The 20,062-nt window shown below is 47.4% G+C and overlaps 1 protein-coding gene across 10 annotated transcripts in view; it reads left to right on the forward strand.

Annotated features, from left to right (window-relative positions):
* STRADA (STE20 related adaptor alpha) overlaps positions 1 to 16,970 on the forward strand; it is a 31,860-nt gene extending 14,890 nt beyond the window's left edge. For 7 of the 10 annotated variants that reach the window (XM_023729367.1, XM_023729370.1, XM_023729365.1 and 4 more), the window contains 9 exons: positions 8,401 to 8,503; positions 8,942 to 9,063; positions 9,853 to 9,961; positions 10,080 to 10,218; positions 11,946 to 12,117; positions 12,844 to 12,948; positions 15,548 to 15,789; positions 16,090 to 16,132; positions 16,404 to 16,590. In XM_023729367.1, coding sequence (XP_023585135.1) covers positions 8,401 to 8,503; positions 8,942 to 9,063; positions 9,853 to 9,961; positions 10,080 to 10,218; positions 11,946 to 12,117; positions 12,844 to 12,948; positions 15,548 to 15,789; positions 16,090 to 16,132; positions 16,404 to 16,556 — 1,188 coding nt within the window. In that variant the 3' untranslated portion in view covers positions 16,557 to 16,590. Of the gene's footprint in view, positions 1 to 8,400; positions 8,504 to 8,941; positions 9,064 to 9,852; positions 9,962 to 10,079; positions 10,219 to 11,945; positions 12,118 to 12,843; positions 12,949 to 15,547; positions 15,790 to 16,089; positions 16,133 to 16,403 lie in introns of all 10 variants that reach the window. The other 3 variants (XM_004374224.2, XM_023729373.1, XM_023729368.1) reach the window with 1 other exon arrangement.
* Positions 16,971 to 20,062: the final 3,092 nt, after the last annotated feature.

Raw genomic sequence — 20,062 nt, forward strand, 5'->3', positions numbered from 1 at the left:
CTGCGGCATTTTTACTGTGACTCTGTGTACGTGTGTCTATGTCTGTATGTAGCACTACAGGCACTTTTTGCTATAATGACTCTTAAGTGGTTTCTATTAGAAAATGTAGTCCTGAGTGCAATAATTGCTGTTCTGAATGTGGGTGTGTCTTCTGCTAAAAAAAAACAAAATGCCAACAATCAATTTTTCTACTCCAGAGCAGCCTCCGGGTGACACTCGGAGAAAAGTAAGTGACTTTCTAGGCTTTAGCATTATGGCTGTTGCATGGAGTTGACTTTTCGTGGAAGTTTGTGTGTTTTGTTGACTTATCATTTTATGTTTCTGCTTATCTGTCATTGAGCTGTATTTGTAGTGTAATTCTTTTATTTGTGAAAATTCAGGTTTCACCCTGGAAAAATTTTGATGTATAGTTTGAAAAATGAAAAGTCTTATGTACTTAATGTCTCTCTCCTGGAAATTAAGGTCTCCTCTCCCTTCCCAACTCTACCAACTACCCACCACCCCCTCCAAAACCAAAGTAAGTGTCAACAGCCTAAAATATAGTTCTCTTTTAGTGACTGATGATACTGCATTTTCCCTCCTTAATCTATTAACAATAGATTTCAGTCCACAGAGATAATATAGATCTCTCTAGATCGTAAGTCAGGACCTCAAATCTCCCACCTTAAAGGCAAAACTAAAAATTAAAAAGAACAAGACCGAAAGTATACTTTTTTCATTGGCAAAGTGGCAAGACTCGCCCTGCTTCCTACTCTTCTAGTCCATTTTACCTAAGTAAATGGCACCTGATGTGCACAGAATACCAAGCTATTTTTGATAATGTGAGTCAGTGTCTTATAAAGAGAGAAGATAACAACACTCGTCTAAGCAGACTTTCTGCTCTTTTCGGATTAATAGACATTTGCACCTTGTGCAGACACCCCAAGGTTGAGTAAAGGATAATGATGTTGATTAGGAGTTTGTCAGAGTAAGGCAGTGACTGTGCTTGTGCAGTTTGGTAGTCAGGGACACCTGTCTATCAGATTAAAATACTTTACAATCAAGAGAACGTAAAAGTTCCCTATAGAATCAATTAGCTATTTTTGCAGAATATAATACCAACTATACATCATTTTTATCTTTTCACAGCTACTGACGTTATAACAAAAGTTATCCTAGGTGAAACCTGTGGGTGGTTGAATGTGTTTATTTGGTTTCGTTTTGTAAATATTGTTTTTGTATGCATTGTATTCTGTTTTAAACTTTTTAAACAAAGTTATTTTATCATCATTTCTGGATATCAGTAGCTTGTGTATTTTTCAGATGCTTCAAATTAAATAAAATGCTTTTCATGGGCGGGGAAACTAAGAAAAAGACTTTGATAGAATTAGCTTTTCTCAAGACAATTTGAGATTATATATTACACTAATAAAACTATGCCATACTGTGTTTAAAGAGAATGGGCTATATATTTCATCCTTTCCCCTTTAATCTAAATCTGAAACATATGAACTAACCCGCTTTTCTGTGGCAGTATCAAACCAGGCCTATCCCTTTGGAAATGTTGCCTGAAAATATCCTCTGTGTGTTGCACTTGGCTGATCCTGGGAATCTTAATAGCTGAACTACTTGTGCCTTTCTTGCTATTTTAGTGTTTACTGACTTCATTAAAAAGAAACATCCATGAAAAGTTCATTTTTTTACTTTAAAATCCCCATGTAGCAAAAAATTTTCGTTTATCACCAGAGGCTTACTCTGAACAGATAGTGAGTTCAGTCACACAGAAGACCCACCAAGTAGAAAGCCTCCATTTTAGAATCATTTTCAGTGAGTTGGGGACACAGTGGTAAAGGACCACAGCAACTGCTAGACTAGCTTATCGCATGCAATTCCAGATTGCCCGTGAAGTCATATTCCCAATTACCTAAAGAATTTTATTTTCTAGAACTAACACTTTCAAGTAGTTAGCTGTACTCAACAAAGATAGTAGAAATGCTTGTCAAATTACTAACTAGTTATAGTAGTAGTTTAATGAATTAGTCCCTACCTAGGCTCCACAAGAACATGTCTTTGGCATCTATCCTAGTAGATGAGGTGTCTTTCATGCGCTCCTGGCCATGAAGAGGGCGCTAAAAAACAAACAAAAAACTAAGGAGCCCTGGTGGGGCAGGGGTTAAAGTGCTCGGGACTTAGTTAATAAAAAAGTGTCTATCCAATTTTTCCAAAGGGAATTATTTAAAGTGTATGTCTTAGTTACCTAGTGCTGCTATATATAACAGTAGCATCACAAGTGGGTGGCTTTAACAAACAGAAATTTATTTTCTCACAGTTTAGCAAGCGAGGAGTCCAAATTCAGGGTGCTGGCTCTAGGGGAATGCTTTCTCTCTCTGTCACCTCTGGAGAAAGGTCCTTGTCTCTTCGGAGCTTCTGCTTCTGGGCAGTCTTCATATGGCTTGGCATATGTCTTCCCCCATCTCTGCTTTCTACTCTCTGCTTGGTTTATATCTCAGAGGGACTCAGCTTAAGACATACCCTACACTGATATGGCCTCATTAGCATAATAAAGAAAACCTTATTCCCAAATAGGATTACATCCATAAGTATGTTGTTGTTGTTAGGTTTCCACTCATAGCGACCCATCCTTACAATTGTTGTTATGCTTGAGCCCATTGTTTCAGCCACTGTGTCAATACATCTCGTTGAGGGTCTTCCTCTTTTTCACTGACTCTCTACTAAGCATGATATCCTTCTCCAGGGACTGTTACCTCCTGATAACGTGTTCAAAGTACATGAGATGAAGTCTCGCCATCCTTGCTTCAAAGGAGCATTCTGGCTGTAATTCTTCCAAGACAGATTTGTTTGTTCTTCTGGCAGTCCATGGTACATTCAGTAGTCTTTGCCAACACCATAATTCAAATGCATCAATCCTTCTTCGGTCTTCCTTAGTCCTTGTCCAGCTCTCACATGCATATGAGGCAATTGGATATCCCATGGCTTGAGTCAGGCACATCTTAGTCCTCAAAGTGACATCTTTGCTATTAACACTTTAAAGAGCTCTTTTGCAGCAGATTTGCCCAATGCAATACATCGTTTGATTTCTTGACTGCTGCTTCCATGGGTGTTGATTGTGGATCCAAGTAAAATGAAATCTTTGACAGCTTCAGTATTTTCTCCATTTATCATGAGGATTTTTGTTTTCTTTATGCTGAGGTGTAATCCATACTGAAGGCTGTAGTCTTTGCTCTTCATTAGTAAGTGCTTCAAGTCCTCTTCACTTTCAGCAAACAAGATTGTGTCACCTGATGTGTCAACTGTTGCTGCATTCTTCTTCATATAGTCTCACTTCTCGGATTATTTGCTCAGCATACAGATTGAATAAGTATAGTGAAAGGATACAACCCTGACGCACACCTTTCCTAATGTTAAACCACGCAGTATCCCCTTGTTCTATTCAGACGACTGCCTCTTGGTCTATGTACAGGTTCCACACGAGCACAGTTAAGTGTCCTGGAATTCCCTTTCTCCACAATGTTATCCACAATTTGTTATGATCTACACAGTCAAATGCGTTTGCATAGTCATTCAATCTGTAACAATTCCACCCTTTGGGCCCCCCAAAATCCATATCCTTCCCACATACAAAACACTTCACCCTATCACATCATTGCAAAAATCTTAAATCAACTGTACATCTAAAGTCTCATCTTCTGAATCATCTAAATCAAATCTAGATGAGACTTTAGGCGTATTCCATCCTGGGGAAAATTCCTCTTCATCTGTGAGCCTGTGAAATCTAGAATATAAATTATCTGCTTCCAAAGTACAGTGGTAGAACAGGCACAAGGTAGACATTTCCTTTACAAATGGGAGAAATTTGAGGGAAAGAAGGGATACAGGCACCAAGCAAGTCCAAAACCCAGCAGAACAAACTACATTAGCTCTCAAGGCTTGGAAATAATCCTCTGTTCTTTGAGACCATCTGGGCGATGGTCCTGCCCTCCAGACTCTGGGTGTTGACCATTCCCTCCAGATTCTGGGTATAGGCCCCTCGGCTCTGGGCTTCAGCCCTTCCTTCCAGGCCTACTGGGATGGCAACTCTGCGCCTTCGATTTTGGGCAGCTCCATTCTCCGAGAACATCTGAGTGGCAACCCCACCCTCTCAGCCCCAGCAGGCCCCATTCTTTTACACCTTGGGCATGGCAGCCCTGCCCCCTTAGCTTTGGGCTGCGGCCCCATCCTCTTGGCCAAACTGAATGGCAGCCCCACGCTCAGGAACCGAGTTGGTGAAGATGTAACTCTGAAACCTAGGAGGCCGTGGCTGTACCCTTTGAGACCCCAGTAGCCACGACCCCACCCCTTGAGACCCCAGAGGCCATGGCCCCACCCTTTGTGACTGAAGCAGCTCTGCTTCCCTTGCTCCTTCCAACAGTTCCACTGATCTCTGAGCTGCCCCAGGGATGGTTCTTTTCTTTTCTTGTAGAACAATAGATGTAGCTCCTTTGGCCTGTTACCTGCCTGTAGAATTCCAAGAGGCAGACAGCGTTCTTTCCTTTTGCTCTTTCTCTGTCCCCTTCAGTCTAAGCTGATGGGTTTTCGGCTGTGGTAGTTGGTTAGATCTATCAATCACTGGCTTCATCTCTTTAACAAAAGATCATGTAGCTACATCCTTGGTGAAAATTCTAGGACGTGTGCCCTTAGTTTGTACAACAGAATTTTCCATATCTTTAAGGTTTGTTTTCATCTTGCACAGTTCATTTTTAAGTCCATCTCTTTTCTCGCATTTTACTATAAGCCGCAAGGAGAAGTCACACGGCCCGTTTAAGATCTTGCTTAAAAATCTCTTTAGCCAAATATCCAGGTTCATCACTTACAAGTTCTGCCTTCCACCAAATATTTAAACATGATTCAAACAAGTTTTTTGCCACTGCATAAAAAGCATCGCTCTTGCTCCACTGTCCAATCACACATTCATCATTTCTTTTTAAAGCCTCACCAGAAGCACATTTAACATCCACATTTCTAGCAACATTCTGTTGCTGGTGCCATATGTATTCCCTAAGACGATAGAGACTTTCTCTCTGGCTCTCCTCACTTCCTTCTGAACCCTCACCAGAATTGCCTTTGGGGTCTATAATTCTTAAAACAGTCTCTTCACGGCAGTCTAGGTTTTTGTTATTAGGCACCCTTAAAACTCTTCCACCTCTACCCATTACCCAACTCTAAAACCACTTCCACATTTTAGGTATCTATTAGAGCAGCACCCTACTCCCAGTACCAAATTCTGTCTTGGTTATCTGGTGCTGCTATAACAGAAATACCACAAGTGGGTGGCTTTAACAAACAGAAATTTATTTTCTCACAGTTGAGGAGGCTAGAAGTTTGAATTCAGGGTGCCGGCTCTAGAGGAAGGCTTTCTGTCTCTGTTGGCCTTGGAGGAAGGTCCTTGTAAGGAATTACCAACACATAGTTTGGGGAGACACCATTCAGTCCGTAACAGTGCATATATGCAACAGTTTAATCTCAGACTCAGCTGCCCCTCATAGTCTTTGCTTTTTTTTCAAATTAGAGAAATAAGTTTGCCTGGAGATCAGAGGAGACAAGACCTACAAGTTCAAAGTAGTTCTAGATTTGCTTCTCATTGGGGCCATATTTGTTATCTGCTAAAATTCAGTGCTTCCTCATTTGTAGGGATCAGATTCTCATCTGTAGATCCTCTAGTAACAGGGGTCTAGGGAGTGTGTTGTATGAGGGCTGCCATTTCCAATGAGGTCATTATGTTGAACCCTGTCTCGAAAGAACTGGCCAGTGTATTTGCCCTACTCCCTTCTTCAGTCCATGGGAATGATAAGGCTGTGGGCAGAAAACCTCCTCAATTCAAACTTTGCTTAAAAGACTTTTTTTTAACAAGTATGTGCCAGCATTGTTCTAGGCATTGGGGAATACATCAGTGAACAAACAGACAGGGCCCTTGTCCTCACATGGTGAAGATCATATGCTTGCATTCTAATGGAGGAGACAGGCCACAGATAAAGAAACTGCAGTGATAACTGCTGGGAAAAAAGCAAAGAAGGTGATGTCATAAAGTGACCAGGAACCTTCTTGTCTTTGGCAGAACAGACTCTTCTCTGAAGAGATGACATTTGAGACCTCAATGACAAGAAAGAGCATGTGATGAGAAGATGGCAGGGTGGGGAGGAGTAGGGCTAGACTATTCCAAACAAAGGGAGAGTACAAATTCCCTAAGACTAGAGCGTGCTTGTTTGTGTAGGTAAAGTGTAGCGAGTGAGGGGAGGGGGACATGGTGGGTTCACAGAGGCAGGGGCTGAGTCATGTGGATCCTTATAGGCCAGAGCAGGAAGTTTGGGTCTGAAAGCAGCCCCCTGGGTTGTACTAGCTGGTGGCATTGATTTTACTGAGGAGTACATTGATACTTGAGAAAACAGAATCTGCAGAGCAGGAATGTGTGTGGGGTTGGAGGTATAAAGTTAAGAGGATGGGACTCTTTAAGACTAAATTAGCATGCAGCTTGAAATTCTAAACATTTTTGACCTCTTGGTTTAGAGTTTTTGCTCAAATTACTGCTCCTTTTGCCTATTTTGTCCTTCATCTGTCCCCTAAACATACAGTCTTTGCATTAAGAAGTCTGAAAAGGTCAAGTGTTAGGAAAAGGTGGATCAGCAAGAACACATACATTGCTGGTGAGAGTGTAAAGTGGCATAACCATTTTGGAAAACAGTATGACATGATCTTGTAAAGCAGACCATTCATATACTCTGTGGCCTAGCAAGTCCACTCCTAAGTATGAGCCTTAGAGTAACACTTGCATTTATGCATCAGGAGTTGATGCAAGCATGTTAACAGTAGACCAGTTCATAAGAGCAGAAAACTAAAAAACAGCCCAACTGCCCATCAACATAGGAAGGACAAGTAAATTCAGGTGTATTCTCAAAATGAATATTATAACAAACGGTGAAAATGGGTAGACTACAGCTAAATGCAAGAAAATGGATCTTAGAAATATCAAAATTGATTATATTAGAAATGGACCCTGATTGCTAACTGAGCTCAATTTTGCTTGACTAGGTTTCCCTTATTGTCAATGTCAGAAGTTAAGGAGGCAGAGCCCGGATTGGTTTCTTTCCCCATCAGCATCGACTGTTTTGAAATCAGATAGGCTCTAAATGTCAGGGACCCCCAGTAGGGTGATATATTAATTTCACTGGCTTGGGCCTGCATCCTGTTTGTGTTCATGTGTACTCAACATGTTGACTTTTGGCAAGTCGCTTCAACTCCTTGACCCTCAGTTTTGTTACTGAAAAATGGAGATGATAGCTGCTCCATCTACCCCACTGAGTTATGGTGATGGTCAGAAGCATTGTGGAGGTGCTCTGAAAGTCTATGATAGTCAAAGCACAGGTGCTAGAGCACTATCATTTTTATGGGCTCTTCTACAGAGCCACTTCCCTAGTAGTTCAAGTATCACCTTGTCAGGACATTCTCAACTCACACCCTCTGACTAGTGCTGAGCCAGGAGCCTTTCCTGACTAGAGGTCACGTTTATGAGGACAGCATATGAAATGTGAGCTGGCCTAAGGCCTCTCCATGTCAGTTAGACACACATCTGAATAAAGAATCCAAAACAAAGAAAACGACTTACAGTCCGTTAGTCATACCGATTTAGGTCTAGAAGGAAATCAAGGCTGTTAAGCTTAGAGAAGAGTTATTGGTCTCTTGGTCTACCCGGGTCAGCTTCCTTCAGCAGCTCAGAGGCGAGACATCCACACCCTAAATGGCTGGATGCCAACCTCACTTGCAGCCTGAGTGGGCAGGAACCCTGGCTGCTTCTGCCCAGACGATGGCTGAGAATTTGACAGCTCTGTTCCTTCCCAGGAACTCAGCATGTCAGTTGTTCTTGCACTTCACTTGGAAACGTCAGGAATGATTGGTCTGTGCTCTTTGTTTGCTGTAAGAGGGGGCTTCTTATGGCCACATTTTCCCCTCAAGATTCAGTGTTTGATCTTTTGGGATCTCGTGGACAGGACCTAAATCCTAGAGACCCTCCACCTCTCCCGGCTCCCTTTTTTTCCAAACGTGCCTTTCTCTAGACATCCTTTCCCCAAGAATTTCATAGTGTTAAGAAAATGAGCCAATTGTTGGAAAGAACAAGCAAACCAACAGTTGAATGGAACTGGCCCTTGTCCCCTCTTTGCAGATGGTGCTAACACATATTTGCTCTGATATTATGCTGATTACTGTATTGAACAGCTGACGTTTTACTTTGCATTTCTTTCCAAATAATGCTGGCAATATTTCTTTGCCCCAGAGTCAGGGTTTGTGTGTGTGCTTAGATGGGTCTGAGTTACCACTTCCCCACTCCTACCCTCAGTATGCTCTTATTAACCTATTTTTCTTTTTCTCTAGGCCAATGAGGCGAGCTCAGAGTCGATAGCATCCTTCTCTAAACAAGAGATCATGAGTAGCTTTCTGCCAGAGGGAGGGTGTTATGAGCTACTCACCGTTATAGGTAATGTCCAGGGTCCCCGTTACTCTCATGTTCCAGCGGCCGCTGCAGCTTTCTTACATCCCTAGATGAATGAGCACCAGAGGCAGTTGGCCAGTTGGTGGGATTCTGCTGACAAAACTGGCTCTTGGGTCTTCTTTGGTTTTCTTCTGCCGAGTGTGGGAAGAGATCATGCTACCAAGAGAGAAGCTCTTTTGCAATTTTTTCTTTTTGCCTCTATTCCTCTGGTGACCTCGTCCATTAGAATGGTTGGCTGAGAAGGAGCCAGTAGAAGAAGTCAAGAGATGTTAGCCTTGAAAATAATATTAGCAAATGTTTTAACTTGACTTTCATATATATGTGTGTGTATGTATGTATATAGATATATATAATCAAATCTTTTCTTCTTTAAGGAAGATGAGAACTGTTGTTGCTGTTTATGAGATCCTTCTTTTCTTTCAGGCAAAGGATTCGAGGACCTGATGACAGTGAATCTAGCAAGGTACAGACCAACGGGAGAGTATGTGACGGTGCGAAGGATCAACCTAGAAGCTTGTTCCAATGAGATGGTGACGTTCTTGCAGGTAATAAAGCGTGACTGTGACACTTGGAGGGCAGTGGGCTCTTTGTTCTAGTAGTAATTACAAGGCATCTCTCACATCCGTCCTCTGAAAGCACCTGGCAGGAAACGAAGACAGACCACATGATCAGAAGTTAGGAAAGCTTTCAGTGGACAATCTTGGGAATTTGGTACTAAGGATTCCGTAATGCTGCCCAGCCCAATTTATATTCCCTTCTTCTTCTCCAAAGGCTCCTTTCTGGGCCATTTATTCATTTATACTAAAAACCTGTTGCTGTCAACTAGATTCCAACTCATAGTGACCCTATAGGGCAGAGTAGAACTGCCCCATAGGGTTTCCAAGGCTGTAATCTTTACGGAAGCCGACTGCCACATCTTTCTCCCAAGGAAGCATTTGGTGGGTTCGAACTGCTGACCATTTGGTGAGCAGCCAAGCGAGCACCACCAGGGCTCCTTTTATTCATCTATAGCCAGCATTTACTATTAATTATAACTAACATGTATTGAGTGGTTCCTATATGCCAAATACTGTTTTAAATGCTTTATAACATTTAAATTAACTCCTCGAATTCCCACAACAGCTTATGATCTAGGCTATTATTTTCATCCCCATTTTACAGATGAGACTGCGGTAGAGAGAGGCTGGAGGGAACCTGCTCAGGCTGCTGCCAGGAGTCTGAGAGGAGCATGTAGAAAGCTCTAGGCCCCTGTGTTATTCATGCCGCCACGTTCACGTGGAGCTCCACTCTTCATTGCCCCTTGGTTCTGACTTCAGCTTTACTGTTGCTTTCAGGGGGAGCTTCATGTCTCTAAACTCTTCAGCCATCCCAATATTGTGCCATATCGAGCCACCTTTATTGCCGACAATGAACTGTGGGTTGTCACATCTTTCATGGCATATGGTAAGTTGGGGAAGTGCTTCTTCTAGACATCCTGACAGAGAGGAATGCTAAGAACTTTGTTTTCAGATTGCTCGTGTGCTGTTTTCCTTCTCCCTTGCCTTTCCTCTCTCTCTCTCAGATTCTTGTTTTGCAGGTTCTGCGAAGGATCTCATCTGTACACATTTCACCGATGGCATGAATGAACTGGTGATTGCTTACATCCTGCAGGGGGTGCTGAAGGCCCTAGACTACATCCACCACATGGGCTACGTACACAGGTCCGCTCTTCAGAGCGTTCACCCTTTGCTAAAGCAGGTGTCTGTGCCCTTGAGCCCTCAAATAAACAGTTGAAAGTTTACTAAAGTTAGTGAAGCCAGAGTTTGAAATCAAGGATCCAGACTCTGGCCTTGCCTCTGATTTGATAAATCATTTAGCCTGTCAGTGCTGAAGCTACTTTCTCTTTACTGAGCTGCTTGGTTCTGAGTATTGTATGAGAGGAACCTCTGTCATGGACCCCTGCCCCCACCTCAGCCTCCTTCCTTGGAGTGCCCAGACTGGTGTATGAGCACAGAGTGGGTCCTCTGCCTGAGAGGCCTGGGGAAACAGAGATTGCTTAGCTGATGGTGTTGGGAAAGTCAGCTCACTGCAGGGAGATTAATAAAACTGGATCCCTACCTAACTCCACATACAGAGGGGGAACTCCAGATGGATTAAAGGCTTAAATGTAAAATTATAGGCTTAACTAGAAGGAAATGTGAGGAAATATTTTTCTAACCTGAGGCATGGAAGAACTTCTAAAAGTCTTAGAAGAACAAAACATAAGGCAAAATATTGGTGAATTTAATTACATCAAGACTAAAGCTCTCTAATAAAGGACACCATGAGCAAAGTGAATAGCAGACAGGTTGACAGAGTGGAAGAAGAGGTTTGCTTTGTCTGAAACATAGGAGGTTAGTAACAAGGAAATCTTGCTAATCAACAAGAAAAGGACAGCAAAGCAAAAAACGTGAGCAAAGGATATGAAGCTTATGAAAGAAACCCAGAAGAGTAACAATCATATGAACAGACACTCAGACCCAGGTGTACCTGGCAGCCCGCTCAGCGAGGCCATTCTCTGCCCATTACAGGCGGATGTACTCTCCCCTCTGTGGCGGTTCAGACTGCACCTGAGGCTGTTTTCCCTCCCTTCAGAGAGCCTTCCCATTTTACGGGAAGAGTGGAACTGCTTTCTAGATCTCCATATTGAGCAAGAGCATGGCAATAATCAGAGAAAAGTAAATTAAAACAAGATGTCACTTTATACCCATGAGACTGGCAGGAATTAGGAAGCTGGACGAGTCCAGTGCAGGTGAGGCTGCAGGAGCCCTCCTGTCCAGATGGTGGAAGACAGACTAGCTACGGTCACTCCAAACCCAGGACACCCCAAAGAAACCCTCATACGGGCCCAGGAGAGGACACGTACGCAGATGCCAGTGTTCATATTTGTGGTGGCTAGACGCAGTGTGAATGTCCCCACTGGGAGAGTGATAAGTAGCAGTGTTAGAGCCGCACCCCAGAGTGTAAGGCAGCAACATACACAGATAGCATGGATGTAATGAGTGAAAAAAGGAAGACTGAGGTGTGTAACAGAGAACTGCTAGGAAATTTAAAATACGTGCATACAGAGCAACGGTACCCTTGACAAGAATGCCTGCAAACAAAAAGTAGATTGAAGGCATTAGTGGGAGGGAGGGGGAAGAGGTTGTGAGCATAAAAGGGAACTTAGAAGATGTAAGTTGTTGAATCTGGTGGTGGGTAAATGAGTTCATACTGTTTTCTCTCTTTTTATGTATGTTTGAAAATTTTCATAAAATATCTGTTTATATATACATAATGTGCTTATATACATGTATCTCACACACACTGGGCTGGGGGAGAGAGCTGAGTGGATCTAGAGTGTGAAGACCAAAGGTTGATAGTGTGAGGGGCTCCTGCTGCCCTGTGATGCCCCTCTCCACCTCCCCAGGAGTGTCAAAGCCAGCCACATCCTGATCTCCGTGGATGGGAAGGTCTACCTGTCTGGTTTACGCAGCAACCTCAGCATGATCAGCCATGGGCAGCGGCAGCGTGTGGTCCACGATTTCCCCAAGTACAGTATCAAGGTTCTGCCTTGGCTCAGCCCGGAGGTCCTCCAGCAGGTCGGTGTACTAGATCCTGAGGACTCCCCCTCCCCCTCAGCTCAGGGTTTCCAAGGAAGCCTTCAGGAATTGATTGATGGGAGCATTCTCCACTTCCATGTGGTCTCAGACTGGGGGAGGGCTCCCTGTTGGCCAGGTGTACCTGGGAGCCCACTCAGTGAGGCTATTATCTGCCCATTACAGGTGGATGTACTCTCCCCTGTGTGGCATTTCAGACTGCACCTGATGTTATTTCAACTCCCTTCAGGGGTCCTTCCCATCTTCTGGGAAGAGTGGACATCTTGGAACTGCTTTCTAGATCTGTGTACTGAGCAGGAGCATGGGGCCCAGCTTTTCTTCCTACTTACTACATAACATCATCAAACATTTGTTTCTTTTAAAAGAAAGAGTTACTCTTCAGTAGTATGGGCAAGAAAGGAGTCCTGGTGGTGCAGTGGTTAAAGCGATTGACTGCTAGCCGAAAGGTTAGCGGTTTGAAACCACCGGCTGCTCGGCGGGAGAAAGATATGGCAGTTTGCTTCCATAGAGATTTACAGCCTTAGAAACCCTGTGGGGTCGCTATGAGTTGGAATCAACTCGACAGCAGTGGGTTAGTATAGGCAAGAAAGTCTTTAGCAGCTGCTTCTGATTTGGGGACAGGCGTTCTTTTCCTCGCCCTAGTCTTTGCTCTGCCCCTTTAACAAAGGCCAAATTGAGTCATCTGTGGCCTTTTTCCCCCTAATTTAGAATCTTCAGGGTTATGATGCCAAGTCTGACATCTACAGTGTGGGAATCACAGCCTGTGAACTGGCCAATGGCCACGTCCCCTTTAAGGATATGCCTGCCACCCAGGTGAGCCTGTAGCCCCATGGTTTCCTTCTTGCCTGCCTGCCTGCCTTCCAGAAACGTTTGCTGCGTGCCCACCACAGTCAGGACACTGGCCAGGGACACTAAGGTAAAAGAGACAGTCCTTTCCTTCAAGAAGCTCTGCCCCATGGGGGAGATGGTGGTGTAACTTCACTTCTCGTTGTGGTAAATGCTGTGGTAACGGACCCCAGAGGAGGGGGTGGGCATCCAGCACACAGGAGCAGGACCTCTCCTAACCGCTGCGGGGCCTCGAGCAGGAGTGCAAACGGAAGCCCACATGCCATATGTCTTAGTCATCTAGTGCTGCTATAACAGAAATACCACAAGTGGATGGCTTTTAACAAAGAGAAATTTATTCTCTCGCAGTCCAGTAGGCTACAAGTCCAAATTCAGGGTGTCAGCTCCAAGGGAAGGCTTTGTCTTCTCTGTCGGTTCTGGAGGAAAGTCCTTGTCATCAGTCTTCCCTTGGTCTGGGAGCAACTCAGAGTAGGAACCTCAGGTCCAGAGGACGCGTTCTGCTCCTGGCACTGCTTTCTTGGTGGTATGAGGTTCCCATGTGTCTCTGCTCATTCCTGTCTTTTATATCTAAAGAAGATTGGCTTAAGACACTATCCAATCTTGTATACCTCATCAGTATAACTGCCGCTAATCCATCTTATTAGATCATAGTGATTGAATTTATACCACATAAGGAAGTCACATCAGATTACAGGATGGTGCACAATCATACAATACTGGGAATCATGACCCAGCCAAACTGATGCACACATTTTTGGGGGACATAATTCAATCCATGACACCATGTATCTATTTAAAAAGTATAAATCAAGCTAACAGATTTTTCTACATTGATAAAATATGTTCTGTCCTCCTACCTTGATAAGTGTACCTGGAAGGTGAGTTTCTAATTTAGAATCCTCAGACTTCTAAGACTTCCATGCCATCACATTCAGGCCAGTACTGGTGGAACCTCCAGCCTGCAAGTTCAGCTTCTCTTCCTGCAAATGGCTGCCCCTTGGCTTCCCCTAGGACCTAGGGGTGCACAGCCAATGGCCCAGGCCACCCTTGGGAAGACAGACACAGGGAAGAGGCTTACCCAGTCCTCATCAGGTCCAGAAAGTGGACTTGGGCTTGTCTGGGCAAGGATCACCTGGGTTCCAGGTACCTAGAGAGTGGTCTAGAACTGGGAGGGAGTGAGTGCAGGCTCTGAGTGAGCCCACAGACTGCTTGCCCTGTGGGGAGGGGTGCAGCCAGAGGATGCCTCCAGAGCAGGGCCCAGGGTGGGAGGGCAGTCAAGCTAACACTTGAGCTGAGTTTTGAGGACAAATAGGAACTAACTTGTGTAAAGAGAGGAGACTAGAAGGAGCCTCTTTCAGACAGGAACAGCATGTGCGAAGACCCAGAGTCCGGAAAGAACAGCATCTGAGGATTGGCATGTAGTTTTAAGTGGCTGAAATCAGGTGCTTGTGTGGGGCTGGTGGGGATGTGGCTGGAGAAGGAGGCAGGGACAGGTCATGAAGGGCTTTGTATGCCATGCTAGGGTGTTGGGTTTCTGTCCCAAAGCATGTGGAGAGTTACATGTGGGTCTTAAGCACAGGAGTGATACCATCAGATACATATTTTAGGAAGATCACTCACTTCAGCAGGATGGACGGATTGGATTTAGGAGACCAGTTAGAAGGGTGTGGAAAGGAGATCTAAGTAAAGTAAGACAGTAGCAGAAAGATGCTTTGGAAAGAGAATTAAAAGGCTAATTAGGGTAAACAGGAGGTCGAGATCTAGAAGCAGCGCCATCAATAGAACTTTTCAAGTTCATGGCAATGTTTTCTATCCACACTATCCAGTATGAAAGTGACTAGCCACCTATGGTTATTGAGCACTTAAGTTAAAACGTGGCCAGTGAGACCGAGGAACTGAATTTTAAATCTTATTTGAATTAAATATGAATAGCCACATGTGGCCAGTCACCATGGTATTAGCACAGCTGGAGAGAGATTTCCAGGTTTCTGGCTTGGACAGCTTAGGAAGTTCATGGGGACATCCACGGGGACAGGCAGCACCAAAGGGCAGCTAGTTTTAGCTGTGTTGAGTTGGGGCTTTGGAACAACCACTCGAGCTTGGCCTGCTCCCAGGTTCACTGCTGCTGTGTGGCCTGCTGCAGTGACAAGCCAGATGTGGTGCCACGTGCTATGCTGTGGACCCCGTGGAACCCACCTCGGCATGGTAACCTAGGACTGGGCTTCAGAGAAAGTGACTTGGCTGCGACCTCCACTTAGGGTGAGGGTTCTGTGAATTAAAGGGATTTGATGTCTTAGAGAGGGAAACTGTGAGCCCTTCCTTCCAGTCATAGTGAAGGGAGGACTTTTTTGCAATCCCTCTCCTCTTCCTCTTCAGTTCGGCATAGTGTGTAGCTACCAAGCCAGTAGCCAGCATTCCTTTGGAAAAGTTGATTTATTCCACCTCCGTCTTCTCTCTACTCCCAAGAGATCATATTTGTATACTGGGAGAAGTGTATTTGTGAAGCAGCACTGTAGGCCTTCCTGGGGCCCCCCTCCAGCCCAGGTCCTGGCTCTGTCCTCCCCAGATGCTGCTGGAGAAACTGAACGGCACAGTTCCCTGCCTGCTGGACACCAGCACCATCCCCGCCGAGGAGCTGACCATGAGCACCTCGCGCTCGGGAGCCAACTCGGGCCTGAGTGAGAGCCTGGCCCCCAGCACCCCCAGGACCTCCAACGGCGACTCGTCTTCCCACCCCTATCACCGCACCTTTTCACCCCACTTCCACCACTTTGTGGAACAATGCCTTCAGCGCAACCCGGATGTAAGGTATTTGTGTGGATTGGGGTTGGGCTTTCCAGGGAGCAGAGGGAGCTCTGGCACTAAAGCCAGACTTTGAGAGGCTGTGCCTGTTCTGTGAAGAGCTGGCCTCCCAGGAGCGACCCGGAGCCCCCACAGCAGGAGGGGTCAGCACAGGGTTTGCTAAGGAGCCGGAATGGCTAGCTCTGCCTGTTGTTTCTTGGTGAGCTGAGGGTAGTAGAGAGATCCTTGAAGATAAAGTGTAAGCAGCAGGATTTGGGGATTCTGGGGCACGAGGGTGATCTGGCTCTCTCTCTCCTTTCTCTACAGGCCGAGTGCCAGCACCCTCCTGAACCATTCTTTCTTCAAGCAGGTACCGTAGCAGTTCCCCTCAGTGTCCTGTGTTTTCTCCTGCGGTTCACTGCCCACAGTCCCGTTAGCTGCGAGATCTTTAGATGTCGTTCCTCCTCCCTTTGAATTGGGAGAAATTACTGTTTCTGAAGCCCCTTAAAGGCACTGTTCCTTCCGCATAGAGACTCTTGGCTCCAACAGCCCCTCTGTCACTAGGCTGTGGTTCCTTGCCCTGTGGTGTCCTGGAACCCAGAGCAACAGGATCCATCACCCAACTCTCTCTCCTCCCCCAGATCAAGCGACGTGCCTCAGAGGCTTTGCCTGAATTACTTCGTCCTGTCACACCCATCACCAATTTTGAGGGCAGCCAGGCTCAGGATCACAGTGGAATCTTTGGCCTCGTAACAAACCTGGAAGAACTGGAGGTGGATGACTGGGAGTTCTGAGCCTCTGCAAGCTCTGCACATTCTCCAGCCCAGACATGGGAGCCTCCGTGGGCTTTTCCTGAGGGCTGGCCCCATTCCCACCCTCCTGGATGCAGACTGGGTAGGAAGGACGTGTCTGCCAGGAGAGTTGGCTGCTTTCTGAATGGGAAAGAAATTCCTGGAGAGAGACTCTGCTTCATTGCTCCAAGGCTTTTGAGACACAAGGGAACAACCAGGGTTGGGGGGGAGGGGGACGGAACGCTGACATTCCCAGTTCTGCGAGCTCAGATGACCTCTTCAGAAGGAAGAGATGCTGCTGCTCTGGCCCTGGGGGCTGAAGTCCAAGTCCAGGGTTTGACTCATCAGCCCAGGGAACTGTGGGACCTCCTTTTCCCATCTCTTGCTCCTCTACCAGCCTAATTCCATTCTTTTCCTGGGCAACCTGCCCCCCTTCCCCTCAGAGTTCTCTCTAATGGCGGAAGGGAAGGGTATTTCTCCGTTGTAAGTGCCAGGTTAAGGCTGGGGTAGTGCATCCTTGTCCCTTGGGACCTGGCACCTAAAACCTGGAGCCTTACTTCCCGTAATTCATCTGTGTAGATCATTCCTTTCCCACCAAGTATCCATCCTAACTCCTCCTACCAGCTGCCTTGGTGCATTCTCCAAGGGTCATAACGTCTTATTAGCTTGAGGGCTTAAGTCCTTATGCTGTGTGTTAGGTTCATTTGTCAGAACAAATTAAAATTTTCAGTGAATCCACGGGAGAGTGGCATTGTTGTGCGTTTGCATCAGCATATGTCCTACAGCCCTGCTCCCTAGTGTCTGTGCAGACAAGGATTGTCCCACAGGCTCACACTCACGATTCACTCGGCCTGGGGTTCTGCCGTCTCAAAGTGGTCCCGGAAGTGCTTGTGGAAATGCAGTAGTGTCTTCTTTCATTAGACAGCCTCACAACATGCCAGTTTCTTTTAAACCCTGTAATAGATTTGTCTCTTAACTGTCTAAAAGTTTGAGGCTATGGCCTCCAAGCCACTTTGGGGCTGACAGGTCTAGGTACTGGAGACCAACCTCTCCACAGGACCACTTCTGGGCCACTAGGGGTTGAGGCAGAAGACACCTCTGGCAGGAAAGGAGGAGAGACAGGGTTTTGTATTGTAACATGACTTATGGTGTCTCATTACTGTTGGTACTGATACCCAAAGAGCAAGTAACCTAAGAACCAGACCTGCCCCCTCCCCTCTCATTCTGGCTCACAGCCAGGGAGCCCGAGCCTAGATGCATGTCTGTCATGCACTTCTGCCAGGCACTGAGTCTAACCTTGGTCTCCTCCGTGGTGCCTCATGGGGCTGTGCCAGTTTGGCACAGGTTCCCCCCTTACTAGTCAGTCCCTCAGGGTGAGGTGCCCTCCTCTCTATTTCAGATTAAGGAAGTGCCCCTCCCTCTTCCATTAAGCTCCTTTGAACCCTCGAGTGCCCTCACTTTCTCTTTCCTCAGAAATTTTAACACCAGTTTATACAGAAAAATAAAAACCTCTTCCTTTGGGCAGTTATAGGGACTGAGGTGAAGGGAATGATACCAACCATGGGGCAGGGGGTGGGAGGTGACAGTGAGAAGGTCAGGTCACATTTATTTCCAACCCTTCCTTCCCCATTCCCAGTTCATTTTTGTTTTTTTAAAACCTCAAGTTCCCTATTAGCCCATTTTATTTCCTTACCTGCTGCCTTCTTTACCTTGCTGTCAGCTCATCCTCAACACCCATGCTGCAGATCCTGTGGTAGCTACCTGCAGTTCAGCCTACAGATGGGTCCTGGGCAGGGTCTGCATAGCACCAGCCCCCAGCCCAGCCCTGCTCCCAGTGCTCCGAGACTCACCTTTCTTGCATCACAACCACCCTCTGAGAATCTGATCACAGGGCTGGAAACTTTCTCCCCTCCTTCCCCAAAATGCACACACACAGTTTTAGAGGGTTCCCACACATCCCATGCAGGGAGTCCTCAGGCCTACAGCTCAGGCAAACCAGCAATCTTCTAGAGAAGAGCACCAGGCTGAAGAAGAAAGCTGTCGGGAGGGGTGCACAGCATGAGCCAAGGAAGCAGTTGGTGGCTGGCGAAGAAGCCTGCTGCCTCCCTCCATCCCCTGCCAGGCTCGGGAGTCACTGAGCTGTTCTGTTCACTGATGACTGTGTGGGCTGGGGCTCTGGAGCCACCAGTTCTATTTCTGCCACAGCGTCGGAACAAGCTATGTTTAGGGCTGTGCTTCGTGAGGCAGCTTCAGCCGGTTTTCAGGCAAAGCCGAGCAGTGGCAGGTGCCCAGGAAGGCCCCTGGCCTGCCCGCAGAGCTCAGTCCCGGGGGGCCACTGCCTCGCCTTCCCCCAGCACAGCTGAGCTCCACTTGCCCATCAGGGAATGATGGTCATCAGGCCTGTGGGGCAGTGGAGTCAGCCACCAGCATGGCCAAGAGGCAGGGACTAAAGAGCCAAGGCATAGGACACCTGGCTTCTCACCCAACTCTGCTGCCTGTGCGCTAGCTTTGCTACCTCCGACAAGTCACTTCAAATCTTCAGGCCTCTCACGGTTCCCTGTGTTAAATGAGGTTTGGGTGTTCTGGGATTTGCTTATTTGAAGGATGGAAATCTCTCTCCCTGAAGGGAGTGCCCTCAGAGAGGCCAGGGGTGACCAATTCTACAAAGTCTGGTAACAGACGCGCTTTAGGACGTCGGGTCTTGGGAGCATGAGCGCTCTGGGAAGCCAAGGGCAGCAGCTCCCAGCGCCCTTGTCGACGAGTCGCAGAAGGCGCTGAAGAGAGGTGGTTGAATCCCACCAGGCCCCTCGCGCGTAGACCGGCCCCGCGGCCAGCGGACGGCACGAAGGCGACCGCACACAGGTCCCTCGGTGCCCTCCCTGAAGCGGCAGGCCCGGCCTCGCGGCCTCGAACCGGGCGGAGCGGCTCCGCGTGCTGCGGCCGCCGCTGCCATCTTCTCGGCGGGCGGTACGGGCGCGCGGGGACGGCCCCTGGCGGCGGGAGGGCTCCGCGGCCCGAGGGGGCGTGGGAGCCGGGCCGCCCCAGGGGGGTCTGTTAGTGTGCAGGGTCCACACGGGTGGGGTGGAGACCGCCGGCGACTGCGCTGGAGGGCCAACTAAGGGAAACTGAGGCAGCGGAAAGCCCAGACACACCCCGGTTCTCTCCCTCCGCCGCAGGGGCCGCGCCAGGAGCGCTATTTGTCCCACGACCCCAGCTGCCTCAACCTGAACTTGCACCGCCCCGGGATGCAGCGCGGCGCCCTCCGCTCCAGTCCCTGCCGCCGCCTTCTCCCCGGGCGCGACCCACCAGACCCGCCGGGAGCGGAGCGGAGGGACCGGTGGCCAGTTGTCCGAGGCTGGCGAGCGGGGGCCAAGAGACGGTGCGGAGGCCGGGCGCGCAGGGTCGGGGCGGGGGACAGACAAAGGCGGGGACGCCGAGCGAGGGAAGACAAAGCACAGAGGGGGTCGGCGGCGGCGGCGCGGCCCCGGAGGCGGCTCCGGGTGCGGCGG

This window comes from Trichechus manatus, unplaced genomic scaffold (assembly GCF_000243295.1).
Source record: "Trichechus manatus latirostris isolate Lorelei unplaced genomic scaffold, TriManLat1.0 scaffold00028, whole genome shotgun sequence".
Taxonomy (NCBI): Eukaryota; Metazoa; Chordata; class Mammalia; order Sirenia; family Trichechidae; genus Trichechus; species Trichechus manatus.